This window comes from Oryza glaberrima, chromosome 4 (assembly GCF_000147395.1).
Source record: "Oryza glaberrima chromosome 4, OglaRS2, whole genome shotgun sequence".
Lineage (NCBI taxonomy): Eukaryota > Viridiplantae > Streptophyta > Magnoliopsida > Poales > Poaceae > Oryza > Oryza glaberrima.
Genome location: NC_068329.1, coordinates 30,249,596 through 30,262,714, shown reverse-complemented (window position 1 = coordinate 30,262,714; position 13,119 = coordinate 30,249,596). Strand labels below are relative to the sequence as shown.

General features: G+C 43.7%; 4 protein-coding genes across 6 annotated transcripts; all 4 read left to right on the top strand.

Annotated features, from left to right (window-relative positions):
- The first annotated feature begins 357 nt into the window (after positions 1-357).
- Positions 358-3,496, top strand: LOC127772046 (methylthioribose kinase 1). The gene is made up of 6 exons (XM_052298020.1): positions 358-696; positions 782-1,091; positions 1,240-1,414; positions 1,494-1,695; positions 2,117-2,331; positions 3,016-3,496. Exons 1-6 carry the CDS (start codon positions 481-483, stop codon positions 3,188-3,190), a joined length of 1,293 nt encoding a protein of 430 aa, XP_052153980.1. The 5' UTR covers positions 358-480; the 3' UTR covers positions 3,191-3,496.
- A 105-nt stretch (positions 3,497-3,601) lies between these two features.
- Positions 3,602-6,356, top strand: LOC127772049 (probable inactive carboxylesterase Os04g0669700). Of its 2 annotated transcripts, none has more exons than XM_052298026.1 (6): positions 3,602-4,270; positions 4,477-4,529; positions 4,633-4,756; positions 4,837-4,958; positions 5,280-5,387; positions 5,505-6,356. In XM_052298026.1, the coding sequence occupies exons 1-6, from the start codon at positions 4,096-4,098 to the stop codon at positions 5,658-5,660; spliced, it is 738 nt and encodes a 245-aa protein (XP_052153986.1). In that variant the 5' UTR covers positions 3,602-4,095; the 3' UTR covers positions 5,661-6,356. The 2 variants fall into 2 exon arrangements, with proteins under 2 accessions (XP_052153986.1, XP_052153985.1); XM_052298025.1 differs by having other exon boundaries at positions 5,262-5,387.
- A 146-nt stretch (positions 6,357-6,502) lies between these two features.
- On the top strand, positions 6,503-8,103 carry LOC127772050 (probable carboxylesterase Os04g0669600). Its single transcript, XM_052298027.1, has 6 exons — positions 6,503-6,837; positions 6,954-7,006; positions 7,157-7,280; positions 7,356-7,477; positions 7,581-7,688; positions 7,791-8,103. The coding sequence occupies exons 1-6, from the start codon at positions 6,669-6,671 to the stop codon at positions 7,920-7,922; spliced, it is 708 nt and encodes a 235-aa protein (XP_052153987.1). The 5' UTR covers positions 6,503-6,668; the 3' UTR covers positions 7,923-8,103.
- A 188-nt stretch (positions 8,104-8,291) lies between these two features.
- On the top strand, positions 8,292-10,837 carry LOC127772048 (probable carboxylesterase Os04g0669500). 2 transcript variants are annotated; one of them, XM_052298023.1, is made up of 6 exons: positions 8,314-8,634; positions 8,724-8,776; positions 8,860-8,983; positions 9,073-9,194; positions 10,282-10,389; positions 10,489-10,837. In XM_052298023.1, exons 1-6 carry the CDS (start codon positions 8,343-8,345, stop codon positions 10,588-10,590), a joined length of 801 nt encoding a protein of 266 aa, XP_052153983.1. In that variant the 5' UTR covers positions 8,314-8,342; the 3' UTR covers positions 10,591-10,837. The 2 variants fall into 2 exon arrangements, with proteins under 2 accessions (XP_052153984.1, XP_052153983.1); XM_052298024.1 differs by lacking the exons at positions 10,282-10,389; positions 10,489-10,837 and adding an exon at positions 9,372-10,275 and having other exon boundaries at positions 8,292-8,634.
- The last annotated feature ends 2,282 nt before the right edge of the window (positions 10,838-13,119 follow it).

The following is a 13,119-nucleotide window of genomic DNA, read 5'->3' as shown; positions in this document are numbered from 1 at the left end:
CCGTTATTAGCAAATATTTACTGTAGCATCCCATTGTCAAATCATGGTGTAATTAGGCTCAAAAGATTCGTCTCGCGATTTACATGCAAACTGTGCAATTGTTTTTTTTCATCATATTTAGTCCTCTATATATGTGTCTAAATATTTGATGTGATGAAAAAGTTAAAAGTTTTTTAAAAAAATTTGAATCTAAACACGGCCTGGATTGAAAACTCAAAGATAGCATGAACTCCTCAAGATTAGCTCACACTGATGACACGACTCAACTGAAGAATCCGCTTTGTACCAATAACAAGTCCAGGTTCAGAGAACCGCCCCCTTCCGCGAAAGCAGCAGCTGTTACAAAACCCACACACCTGCGCGCAGCGCAGCCTCCCACACACGCGCACTCGATTCCCCACTCCTCTCGCGGGTCGCGGCCACTTCGCCGCCGGCGCTCGCATCGGTCAACTCGACGCCACGGCCACACACGCACCGGCCATGGCCGCGGCGGCGGAGCAGCAGCAGCAGCAGCAGCAGCAGGGCTTCCGCCCGCTCGACGAGGCGTCCCTGGTGGCCTACATCAAGGCCACGCCCGCCCTCGCCGCGCGCCTCGGCGGCAGCCTCGACGCCCTCACCATCAAGGAGGTCGGCGACGGCAACCTCAACTTCGTCTACATCGTCCTCTCCGACGCCGGCTCCGTCGTCATCAAGCAGGTCCCTATCTCCTCCACGCGCCGCCGCCGCCACACATGTACGCATCTTCTCTCTCCGTTCCTCCGCTGACGACGCTGCAATCCAGGCGCTGCCGTACATCCGCTGCGTGGGGGATTCGTGGCCGATGACGAGGGAGCGCGCCTACTTCGAGGCCTCCGCGCTGCAGAAGCACCGCGGCCTCTGCCCGGACCATGTCCCCGAGGTCTACCACTTCGACCGGGCCATGTCGCTGATCGGGATGCGCTACATCGAGCCGCCGCACATCATCCTCCGCAAGGGCCTCATCGCTGGCGTCGAGTACCCGCTGCTCGCCGAGCACATGGCGGATTACATGGCCAAGACGCTCTTCTTCACCTCCCTTCTCTACAACTCCACCACTGATCACAAGAAAGGAGGTTGGTTGATTTATTATACAGGTTTGGTTTGCCTGTGAAAAGGGAGAAAAATGAGAACCAAATTGATAGAATGTTGTGTTCTGTGACTATGAAAAGGGAGAAAAATGATAACCAAATTGATGGAATGTTTGTGTTCTGTGAACTGCAGTTGCTCAGTACTGCGATAATGTGGAGATGTGTAGGCTCACAGAGCAAGTCGTGTTCTCAGACCCATACATGCTCGCCAAATACAATCGTTGCACATCACCCTTCCTAGATAATGATGCTGCAGCGGTTCGAGAGGATGCTGAGCTTAAGTTGGAGATTGCTGAATTGAAATCAATGTAACTATCTTTCCAGATTAAACCAGCGCTTTTCTTTTCTTTTCATATTGGAGATGATGGACATGATTTGCATATGCAGGTTTATTGAGAGAGCACAGGCTCTTCTTCATGGAGATCTCCACACTGGTTCCATCATGGTGACACCAGATTCTACTCAAGTGATTGATCCAGAATTTGCTTTCTATGGCCCAATGGGTTACGACATTGGGGCCTTCCTGGGGAACTTGATTTTGGCATATTTTTCACAAGATGGACACGCTGATCAAGCAAATGATCGTAAGGTATGTATGGATTTATTGGCTAATAATAGTAAATGAAAGTGTGTACTTTTACCTGGTCCACAAATGTCCTCTTTTTTTTTTATGTGACAAAAAGATAGTTTTTCTTTTTGGGTGGTTAAGTTGTTTTGCGTTTGCTAAGATAATGGCAACCACATGTCTTCCTGTGTACTTGTATCCTATAGAATAATTAGCAATTGATATTGTTGAGATATGCCGTATGTAACAGAGGGAGGAGGGTGCTCGGCAGACAATAAGTTGAATAACTTGCCTTACTCATCACTTGAATGTCCCTGAGTAATGGGAACAGCAGAAATGACAAGTTATATGGCAAAGTGCAATGGCAGCATCTAGATTTTAGAAGGTATTTTCATGATGTATCACGGGGCATAAAATAAGTTATATGACTGTACATATTTTTCAGGCTTACAAGAAATGGATCTTGAAGACAATTGAAGATTCATGGAATTTGTTCCACAAGAAGTTTGTCGAATTATGGAATAAACACAAAGATGGGAATGGGGAAGCATACCTGCCCCCTATATACAACAGCTCAGAGCTTTTGCGCCTTGCACAGAAGAAGTACATGACAAGCCTATTTCATGACAGTCTTGGATTTGGTTCAGCAAAAATGATCAGGTAAATAAATGTTGAATAGTATAGGAAGAGGAGATTACTGCGAATATTGGACACATTCTATTGAGCCTTAGGAGCCCGCATATATAGGAAATAAATAGGGTAGAGATAAGGAAGTATTATATTTAACATGGTATTAGAGCCTCAGGGGCCAGTATATAGATACATGAGATAAGGAAGGATTACAGATATGGAAAAAATCCACATAAATCAATCATATCCTAATATGACTCTAACTACCATATACTCTAATATTAAACAGTACAATTATATAGTCTATACTACTAAGTTAATTTGTTGAATCTTATTTACGTCTAGACTATGAAGATATACTAGACCTGCCCTTTTTAACTGTAAGGAACTCAAAGGCACGCTAATTTAGGCCAAAAGTAGAGGTTTCCGATGTCAATTTTGATGCAGCACTTCTTTTTCATAAATGTATGTCAGTATGTGGTGTCCTAAAAGAGATGTTCCAGAAGACCACCTTTGACAAGCATAAAGTATGACTGAAAACCGTCATAAATGGTTGAATTGAGGCAATTCAGGATATTATGTTGTGAGAAGCTGAGTGTAAAGAACTTAAAATCACATTTAAACGCTATTTTCAAATTTTTTATCTGTATTCCGATGCCTTGTGCATGATCCTCAAGCGACTTCTGTTTACTAAATTGGACCATACATATGTAGGAGAATTGTTGGAATTGCTCATGTTGAGGATTTTGAGTCGATTGAGGATGCCAGCAAGAGAGCTTCGTGTGAGCGACGTGCCCTTAATTGTGCAAAGGCAATCCTGAAGGGAAGACGCCAGTTTGAAAGCATCGGGCAAGTGATTGTGCATGTACAATCGTTTGATCGGGACTGATAATGCCAACCATCTACACGACCTTTCTGATTGAGGAGACAAAAGTTTTCATCTGTTTACCATAAGCGATTATCTGTGCCTATTACAAAGCAGAATTGGCCAGTTATTTGTGCTTTTAGTACTTTGGATCATGAAAAGTGTGTGCACTCTGCAAGATCGATGTTTTTTTTCACCACTTGGCTAAGCCTTCCACCAGCTTCCGGGCTTCTTAGTTTATGAGCTGAATAATGGAAGTTCAGCACAAACGTTTGTCCATGGATATGGACGAGTGTGTTATTACAAATAAAGTTGATAGTTTTCGGCAAATAGATTGTTGTTGTTTTATTTCAAAGAGATGTAGTCCCCCTTTTGTTCCTTTTCATCACTTAGGCTGCGTTGCGAGCGCAGGAGAAAGAGAGAAACATAGTTTTGTTTTTCGCGTGCACGTTTCCCGAACTACTAAACGGTGTATTTTTTTGCAAAAAAAATTCTATATGAAAGTTGCTTTAAATAATCATATTAATCCATTTTTGAAGTTTAAAATAATTAATACTTAATTAATCATGTGTTAATGGCTCACCTCGTTTTACGTATCTCCTCAATCCCCTCCTTCTCAAACACACCCTTAGACCAGCTTTGGAGGTTCAGTAATTTCAGCTGTACCTTTTCACTCTTCTTTTCCATCTTAACATAAACCAGGCAGGACCGCAGGAGTTGTTTTGTTGGCACAATTTGCGAGTTGGATGGGGAAGCTTGATATATGAAATTGTACAGGCCATCAAAGTCAAGCCACTCTCATGTCTCATCATCAGTCAACAGCCACGGGAAGTCAGAAACCGATGGAAGAATGGATGTCAACTCATCAGCCACAATAATCGACCGATCGCCTCGCGCTCTTCTCCTCCTCCGGAATCTCGGATGGTCGGATGGAGCCCGCGACGAGCAGGGCGCCGCGCAGCCGCTTCGTGGTGTGGCTGCACGGCCTCGGCGACACCGGCCGCGCCAACGAGTTCCTCGCCGACAGCTTCCCCACCACGGCCGCCTTCGCCGACGCCCGCTGGGCCTTCCCCACCGCGCCCACCGCTCCGGTCACTTGCAACCGTACGTGAATCGCAACCCCTCCACCAATCAATTGGTCCTCTTGATTCATTGGCGATTCTACGTTCGATTATTCGATTCTAACTAATAAACATATTAATAAGTATATTAGTTAATAATTAGATAATTATATATATCGGATCTTGGTAATTTTTGTTATGTGTTCGTCGCTGGACTGATGCACTCTCTCCATCTCCGTTTCTTCTCAGGCGGCATGCTCATGCCCTCGTGGTTCGACATCCACGACGCGCCCATCACTTCCGTTAGATATCTCTGCCACAACGAAAATTCCCCTGTTTATGCCATGCTTGCAGAAGCCAGAAAAGGAACAATTGTGATGTTCACTTGAGTCTGGATGTGTGCAGGTATCTGTAAGGGACGAGGAGGATGTACTGAGAGCTGTCCAAAGCGTGCACGCGATGATCGACAGAGAGATCGCAGCCGGGACGAATCCACAAGACGTATTCGTTTTTGGACTTAGCCAAGGAGGTAGAACTAACATTGTCATACGACGATTAATATATGTTCATCTGAAGAAGGTTTGATAACTAAACATCTGCACATTTTAGGTGCATTGGGCATAGCAAGCGTGCTGCTTCACCCGAAAACATTGGGCGGATGTGCGGTCTTCAGTGGCTTCCTTCCCTTCAATTCCTCTTTTGCTGTCAGAGTTACTGCACAAGCAAAGAAGGTAATGGTAGGATCACATCGTTGCTCATATTGCTTAATAAGCCAAAATGACTTATTAAAGAATAAAAAACTAATTTATAGATAAAGCTTATATATGTATGTGTTTCTTAGCGGTTTAAAAGCTAATGCTGAAAAAAAACTATGTTAAAAAATAATTTTAAAATAAAGTTTAAAAATTTAAATTTGGCTTTAATTTTGATTTATTAGGGCAACCAATAATGCTCGTAGTATTTTAACGGAAAAGATGAGCTAGAGCTAATGACCAGCTCATGCATGACTGCAGTGGTAAATAATCATGCTACAGCTACAATGTGGCTTGCAGACACCCGTTTTGTGGATCCATGGGCAAGCAGACTCTCTAATCCCAATCAAGGAAGGCAGAGATGGAATTAAATTTCTGCGAGGACTTGGCATGAGTTGCGAGTTCAAGGTAATCATACACATTTGCAACTGTTCGTTATGTGCTCCGCTACTAGTAGCTTGCTGATTTAACATTTCAGAATTCGATATAAACGTTTCTCTCACTTGTTGCCGTGTATGTGCGTAGGTATACGACAGGCTTGGGCATTCTTTGGAATACTACGAATTGGATTACTGTCAGCGGTGGATTGAGAAAATTTTGCACAGGAGTGGAAGAGAAGGCCTGATCCGTAGAGTCTCAAGGAACATCTTCTTGTGCAGTAACCTCTTCAACAGTTCCTAAGAAGAGAAACCACAAGACACAAGTACATCAAAGTACTGAAGTACGAATTGCAGCTTCAAAACACAACTCAAGGCCTCGAGCAACCCGTTTGTTTCTACGGCTCCGTATGTTTAGACTTATAAGCGTCAAAAAATCTAAATCTAAACAAATAAGTTTTTTCGTTTGCCTTTTCTAAAGCTATAAGACACTCTTACACCGTTAAGTTAAAAACTAGGTTAAAAGAAGTTTTTTTAGGCATGTGTGATTTATAAGCTAGTGAATTTAAATTTAAATTTAGAACTTTAAATTTATTGGCTTATAAATTATATAAAGAAAAGAAACTAACTTAAAAACCTAAGCTTACAAAAAAGTCCTAAATGTATTCTTTCTCAGGAGATGGGTACACGTGCGTTGTTTGATCACACTATTTTCCTTCTAATAAAACTTCTATACGAGACTTTCAGTTCAAATCATGTGGAATTTTTAACTGTAGCTTTAAAACTTCCAATTTAAAATCTAAAAACTTTCACACTGTTACTACTTACGTTTCAAAATGTAATAACCTAGAATGGGATGAGACCCATTTAGAAATACGAATCTGGATATGAGACTGCCATATTTTGGGACGGAGGGAGTAATACTTTCGGTCCAGGACATCCCGCTTGCGTGCAAAAGGGGCCCAGGCCCAAAACTGGTGAATTCGTAGAAGGCCCGCACGAGCGGACGAAGCGCTAGGCCTAGGCCTGGGCGGACGGCGACAGGCGGGGGCGGGGCCACCCACGCCGCGCGCTCTCTCGTCGCATCGGCAGCAGCGCAGCTCGCCTAGGACGGAGGCGACAGTTCGGACGCTACACGGCACGGGCACGGCAGGATGAGGATGGAGGCGGACGGCGCAAAGCGCACGCCCAAGGTGTGATCCGACCTGACCGGCCTCCGTTTCGCGTCTCCGTTGCCCACGAGGCGATTCCCCCCGCGGCCTAGCTCCTTCGCTGCCCCGATCGATCGCTGACGCTGAACCCCGCCGGCCGCATGGACATGGCGGCGGCGGGCGGGTACGGGCGCGTGCTGTGGCTGCACGGCTCCGGCCAGACGGGCGAGGAGAGCCGCGCCCAGGTCGCCCCATACTTCGCCGCGCCGGAGCTCGCCTCCGTCCGCTTCTCCTTCCCCACCGCGCCCACCTCCTCCATCCCTTGCTACGGTACCCAAAACCAAACTTTTATATATACACAAAATCTGTTCCAAATCCAAGGCGCATAAAAAATTTCAGAGAGAAACAGGAACATATCTGAATGTCTGTTTCCACCATTGCTGTAGGTGGCGAGGTGATCACGGCTTGGTTCGCCATCCCGGAAGTTCCTATTACTGCTGTAATTCGTACTCCTAACTATTAAAATTCCAAAATGCTGTTCAACTTCATTCAAAAAGAAAATACTTGTGCTTGGTGAATACTGACTTCTCTTGCTAGCATGGCATCGTTTATTGGTTCAAAAGTAACAACATTCGTTTGTCCTTCTTAGAGAACTGCCAGAGATGAAAAGGAAGTGCTCAAAGCTGTGGAGCGTGTGCACGAAATGTTAGACGGAGAAGTAGCTGCTGGGACGAGTCCTTCAAATATATTCGTTTGTGGGTTAAGCCAAGGAGGTAGTAATCTGCATGCTTCTGGTAATGGCATTAGTTAGGACTCACAAGACTATGATTTTAATTGCCTTTTCACAGGTGCTCTAGCCATAGCAAGTGTTCTACTCTACCCAATGACTTTAGGTGGCTGTGTTGTGTTCAGTGGATCACTTCCTCTAAGCAAAACATTTGCTGAGAGTATACCATCTGAAGCTAGAAAGGTAACAGAGCTGCAGATATATTTGCAACGAGCATTTGGTGATCACATCCTCCTGCAAATGGGTTGATTTGTTTGTCTTCATACTGAATCTTCAAAATTTGCAGACACCAGTTTTGTGGTTTCATGGCATGGCTGACGGGGTGGTACTGTTTGAAGCTGGGCATGCTGGGTGTGCATTTTTACAAGAAATTGGCATGCACTGCGAATTCAAGGTGGTAATGAAGCATATTTGACAAAATAACAGTTTTTCTGAAGAATCTGTCTGTTTGCTGACTACAATGTTCTGTTTTTCTTTCACTAATAAAAATGACCAGGCTTATCCTACACTTGGGCATACATTGGTGGATGAAGAGCTCCAGTATTTTCGACAATGGATCAAGGATCGTTTATCTCAAGGAACTGGAGTTCCAGTGCCATCCTTATCTGACAAGATGGATCTCCAGTAGCTGCTTGTTTTTTTAGAACCAAAGGGCATAAACCCTAGGCACCAATTTTTATAGCTCCATCTTGTTCTTGATGTGGATATTCTAGTCCAATTTATGGCTACCATTCATTGTTGGTGCATTGGTGCTACATTTGATATACTGCGAAATGCCTTTTTATGTTGTGAAATTATGATCTGATAAATGTTTATGATCCTTGCAATTTCTGCCGTTCCATCTTAGAATTTGCATTGCGATTCATTCGATCCTTCAATCAACACATACAATTTGGCAAAACTTACAAAATCAAACCCCCAAAAACAGTTCAAACCTTTTTAATTCCACCAATTGCAGTTTGGTCAACTACCATACCGGCTCATAGCCTGTCGCACCGACCAAGCTGAGTGACGCGTCACGGCCCAGTTGACTTCGGCCCATGACCCAATGAGTAGCCGCCTCCGCTTCCTCTTCTCCCTCGCCGCCGCCATCGCCGCAGCCTCCCTCCTCGCCGCCGCCCTCCGCCGCCGCGCGCCGCCCTCCGGCCTCGCCGCCCGCCTCGTCCCCGCGCCCATGGCGGCGGCGGCGGCCCGCAACCGGAGCTTCGTGCTGTGGCTGCACGGACTCGGCGACTCCGGCCCGGCCAACGAGCCCATCCGCAACTTCTTCTCCGCGCCGGAGTTCCGCCTCATCAAATGGGCGTTCCCCTCCGCCCCGAACTCCCCCGTCTCCTGCAACCGTACGCCTCGTTGCCCCCCCGCGCCATCTCGTCTTCTCTGCTTCGGATTTGCTCCTGATTCAGTAACGAGATTTTCTTCCTCCTTGCAGATGGCGCTGTGATGCCGTCATGGTTCGACATCCACGAGCTACCCATGAGCTCTGTGAGTTCACTGATTCCACTTATCTAAGCTGATAATTTACTGTACCAGTAGGTATTGATCTTGTTCAAATCTTCAACGAGTAGGGTTCTCCACAAGATGACAGTGGGGTTCTTAAGGCTGTTGAAAATGTGCACGCCATGATTGATAAGGAGGTAGCTGATGGCATCCCTCCAGAGAACATATTTGTTTGTGGATTCAGTCAAGGAGGTAGGACTAGTGCTTCGCATTGTAAGTTTCTGAAGTGGTAAGAAATTTTGTACTGTGAACTAAGTATTGGAGTGCATGTTCGTTGGCAGGTGCTCTCACATTAGCAAGTGTTTTGCTTTATCCCAAGACTCTAGGTGGTGGCGCAGTGTTCAGTGGGTGGGTGCCTTTTGGTTCGTCAGTTACTGAGAGGATTTCACCTGAAGCAAGGAAGGTATGCAATCAATCGCTTTATTCATCAAGTTTAGTTTAATGAAGTTTCATAAGGTGCAAGCGAGCAGTTTAGTTCAATCGCTTCTGGAATATATGCCTGCATTGGTATGATCATAAATTCATACCCAGGATTTGTCTCTGAATTAAATATATCTCATAAACACAAGTTTGGTTGCAGATTCATTTGGAAAAATCCATGTGCTGTCTATCGCAGCAGTTACTGATCAACACTGTTCAGTTGTCATTGAGCAAACTTAAGAAATATGGATGTACTAAACGGTAGCAATTCTGTCAAACTGGTTGAATGTAAAGATCTGACTTACCTGAATGTTATCAAATGAATGTAAAGATCTACTGTGGCCCAAACTTGCATATCAATTGTATGTCAGTTGGGTGTCAGTATAATCAAATTCACTAGAAATAAGAGCTTACCTCCACCTTAGTGCTTCGGTGGTAGGGTAGGATGAAATGAACCAACGCTGGATCTTTTTTTTTTTTAATGTTCACCCGGGGGAGGGGGGGGGGGGATTTTCCCCACCTAAATTTTCATTTAGATGGACAAAGTGGGAGGTAAAGGGTGATAAAAAGGATCCAGCATTACATCAGGGAGAGAGCAGAAGAGAAGCAGTGTTTCCACTGCGTCGCTACAGGGTGTTCTCTATAGTTCATTATTTCCGCCCACAAAATTGCATCCTCTACGCATCAGCGTAGGAGTTGTTGAATTGACGGCGCTTCCCCTCGGAAGACCACATCATGACGATGGTTCCAAAGGCGCCAGAAGCAAAGCAGGTTGAAGGCTCGATACTCGACGACCAGAATGATCGCCGGAGGTTGTAGCTGCCCCATAAGTAGGGCGGAGGTGACTGAGGGTTGAATCCTGATTGCAGACCAGAATGCCGCTGCAAATTTAGTAGTGTTTATTCCTTTGTAATTGAACTTCCATAAATGTGTGAGTGATAACTTTGACTTTCATAAATGTTAGGTCAACCCTTCTCTGTATGGATAGAAATTTGATGTGAAATTAACTATTTATATGTATGATTTATTAAGCTTAGATTCTTTTTTTGGGTCTGTTTTCAACTTTTCAGACTCCAATTCTGTGGTCACATGGAATAGCTGACAATGTAGTATTGTTTGAAGCTGGTCAAGCTGGTCCACCTTTTTTGCAAAATGCTGGTTTCAGTTGTGAATTTAAGGTAATTATGTATCTTCTTTTTTTCTTGCACATAAGAGGACCTTTGATTTACAAGCTGGTTTTAATTGTATCAAGTTATCATCTGTGTTTGTTTAATCAGGCATATCCAGGTCTTGGTCACTCGATTTCCAAGGAAGAGCTATATTCTCTTGAGTCTTGGATCAAGAATCATCTAAAGGCCTCTCAGGAGAAGGAAAATTAACATTGCTTTGGCCTGCCGTCACTCTGTGGTACATAAAATTTGGGGAGAATATGTTGACCTTTACGGACACTCATTTGGAAGTTTTTATTTGGGATTGATCAATGTGTCAACAGATATTTGACTCGTAACGGCCATAGCCGCACATGTACAATCGCTGGAGTTTGTATGTTCCTGGCATGACCAACTGCACCTTAGAATTTACTATATAGTGACAAAGTATTGAATAAATACCCCGTGTTCCAGTTAACTGTCCAAGTGTCCAACATTCCGGTCCCTTTTGCTTTTCTATAGTTCAATTCTAAACTCTCAAATTGAATACGTTGCCACACTTTGTGAGACAGAACATCCCTTTTGCCTTCCCTATTTAGTTCAATTCTAAACTCTCAAATTGAATGCATTGCCACACTTTGTGAGACAGGACATAGGCTGTGGGTGTGTTTAGTTCATGCTAAAATTGAAAGTTTGGTTGAAATTGGAACGATGTGACGGAAAAGTTGGAAGTTTGTGTGTGTAGGAAAGTTTTGATGTGATGGAAAAGTTGGAATTTTGAAGAAAAATTTTGGAACTAAACTCGGCCTGTGTATAGTTCCACGCCAAAATTGGAAGTTTGAAGAAATTGGAACAATATGACGGAAAAGTTGGAAGTTTATATGTGTAGGAAAGCTCGATGTGACGGAAAAGTTAAAAGTTTAAAGAAAAAAGTTAGAATCTAAACAAGGCCATATGCAGGGAAAAAAGATATGCACTACTGTCCTTTGACTTTGAGTGGCTGATATAAGGGACCCACATTCAGGTCCACATGTCAGTGACCCACGACAAAGGACAGTACTACAGAAGAGACTCATAGGCTGGCGGTGGATGCATAGGAGGATGACTACAGGACTGTTGTTTGGTTGGCAAGCAAGCATTTGGTCTGTCATGTGTTATGTTCCTCACAACGATGTCAATTTCAAAGTTTTAATGCACAAATTCAAACTTAACTGACTGAACTGTGTGTTCCTTTCGGAGGTTTTAAACTTGTCAGCACTTTTAAACCCCAATGTCAAGTTGATCGTTTCCGTGTGCAGACCACTGACCATTTCAGCGATGTGTGATCGCGAGACACTTGACTTTGCTGCTGCTGCCAACGATTTTGTGAAGAGTGGTGCGAATAGTGCCTTTTTCGAACTTTAGCTTTCAAAACAGAGGATGTTATACGTACATGAAAATTCGTAGTCTACTCTGCTTGACCTATTTGGCCTGATCGTAGATGTCTACTTAAAGAATTTCGGAATAACTTAAGTCATTACCGTTTGGAATAAAATGTATTTCGGGCCCCCAGTTTGTTTGGAATAAAATGCAATTCAGCCCAAGTTGCATTAGAAATACGTATACACAACTTGCAAAATTAACATGTAGTACATATAAATACTGGAATAATTCAAGTTTTACCGCAAGAGACCCGATAAATTGAGCTAAGCACACTTCGGGCCTTATCTTTTCGCTTATGCCTATACTTATCAACTAAATTTTAAAATTTCAGCTTTAAACTTAGAGCTGATTTTGAGATTTTTTTTCATCGATGTTTATTTTTCAGCCTTTACTTTTAGATCACTAAAAACATGTATATAAAAATTTTGTTCACAAATTACTTTTTATTTATAAATATGTCGTTTGTCTTATTCCGCGAATAAACGAAACGATGGGTGTTCGTCTCTAGATCAATCCTTCCTTCCAGAACAGCATGTATCAAATGTCTCTCGAGATCCAAGCTGACGCCCAATTTGGCCAACCGTTCCACCAGCTAACGATATTTTTGTACCCCCAACCTATTGCGATTTAGGGAAGAAAATCTTAAACGAGAAGAAGCATCGGAGGACGAGAACGGCAACGGCAGCACGGGGAACAGGCGACGGGGAGGACGCTATATGTTGCAGTAGAAAAACGCGACCACCACGACGGCGACGCGTTCTCCCAACCGGTCAGCAAGCCTCCCCCTTTCGACAATACCGACGCGTACAAAAGCCCAAGTCGCCATTCCCGCTCCTCGTGCTCACCGCCACCATCTCACCTCGCCTCCCCACCGCTCCCCTTTGTCTCATCTTCACCGCCTCTACTTTACTCTACAAACTGTATGATACTCCATAATTTTGGAGTATGTATGTAGTGCTAGTCAGGTACAGCCAAGAACGCATCCTCGTCGTCGAGACCACCTTCGTATCCTAGGCAAAAATGCTTCCTGCTGCAATCCAACAAGACGAACATTTTTGGAGGTTTAGATGTACTTTAGTCTTCTTTGTTTAAAACATAAGATTAAATAAACCATCCCCGCAAAAAAAAAAAGATTAAATAAACCACATGAATAGAAAAAAAACATGAAATGTTGATAGAAAAATTACGGAGTACTGTAAAACATAGAAATGATTGTTTAGTTAGATAGCAAGAAAAAGATATGAACTGGCTGAGAGAGATAAACTCAACTTTTCAGAAAGTTTTAAGCTCTTATTAACTTTTCTTCGAAATTTGTATAGCATTGTCCATTTCATAAGA

Bases quoted from the DNA above. Each gene is read 5' to 3' on its own strand.
- LOC127772046 (XM_052298020.1), top strand. From the start codon at position 481: ATGGCCGCGGCGGCGGAGCAGCAGCAGCAGCAGCAGCAGCAGGGCTTC. The intron at 1,415-1,493 runs GTAACTATCTTT...TTGCATATGCAG, and splicing joins ATTGCTGAATTGAAATCAAT to GTTTATTGAGAGAGCACAGG. The intron at 2,332-3,015 runs GTAAATAAATGT...ATACATATGTAG, and splicing joins GGTTCAGCAAAAATGATCAG to GAGAATTGTTGGAATTGCTC.
- LOC127772049 (XM_052298025.1), top strand. From the start codon at position 4,096: ATGGAGCCCGCGACGAGCAGGGCGCCGCGCAGCCGCTTCGTGGTGTGG. The intron at 4,271-4,476 runs GTACGTGAATCG...GTTTCTTCTCAG, and splicing joins CGCTCCGGTCACTTGCAACC to GCGGCATGCTCATGCCCTCG. The intron at 5,388-5,504 runs GTAATCATACAC...GTATGTGCGTAG, and splicing joins GCATGAGTTGCGAGTTCAAG to GTATACGACAGGCTTGGGCA.
- LOC127772050 (XM_052298027.1), top strand. From the start codon at position 6,669: ATGGACATGGCGGCGGCGGGCGGGTACGGGCGCGTGCTGTGGCTGCAC. The intron at 6,838-6,953 runs GTACCCAAAACC...CCATTGCTGTAG, and splicing joins CTCCTCCATCCCTTGCTACG to GTGGCGAGGTGATCACGGCT. The intron at 7,478-7,580 runs GTAACAGAGCTG...CAAAATTTGCAG, and splicing joins TACCATCTGAAGCTAGAAAG to ACACCAGTTTTGTGGTTTCA.
- LOC127772048 (XM_052298023.1), top strand. From the start codon at position 8,343: ATGAGTAGCCGCCTCCGCTTCCTCTTCTCCCTCGCCGCCGCCATCGCC. The intron at 8,984-9,072 runs GTAGGACTAGTG...GTTCGTTGGCAG, and splicing joins TTGTGGATTCAGTCAAGGAG to GTGCTCTCACATTAGCAAGT. The intron at 10,390-10,488 runs GTAATTATGTAT...TTGTTTAATCAG, and splicing joins GTTTCAGTTGTGAATTTAAG to GCATATCCAGGTCTTGGTCA.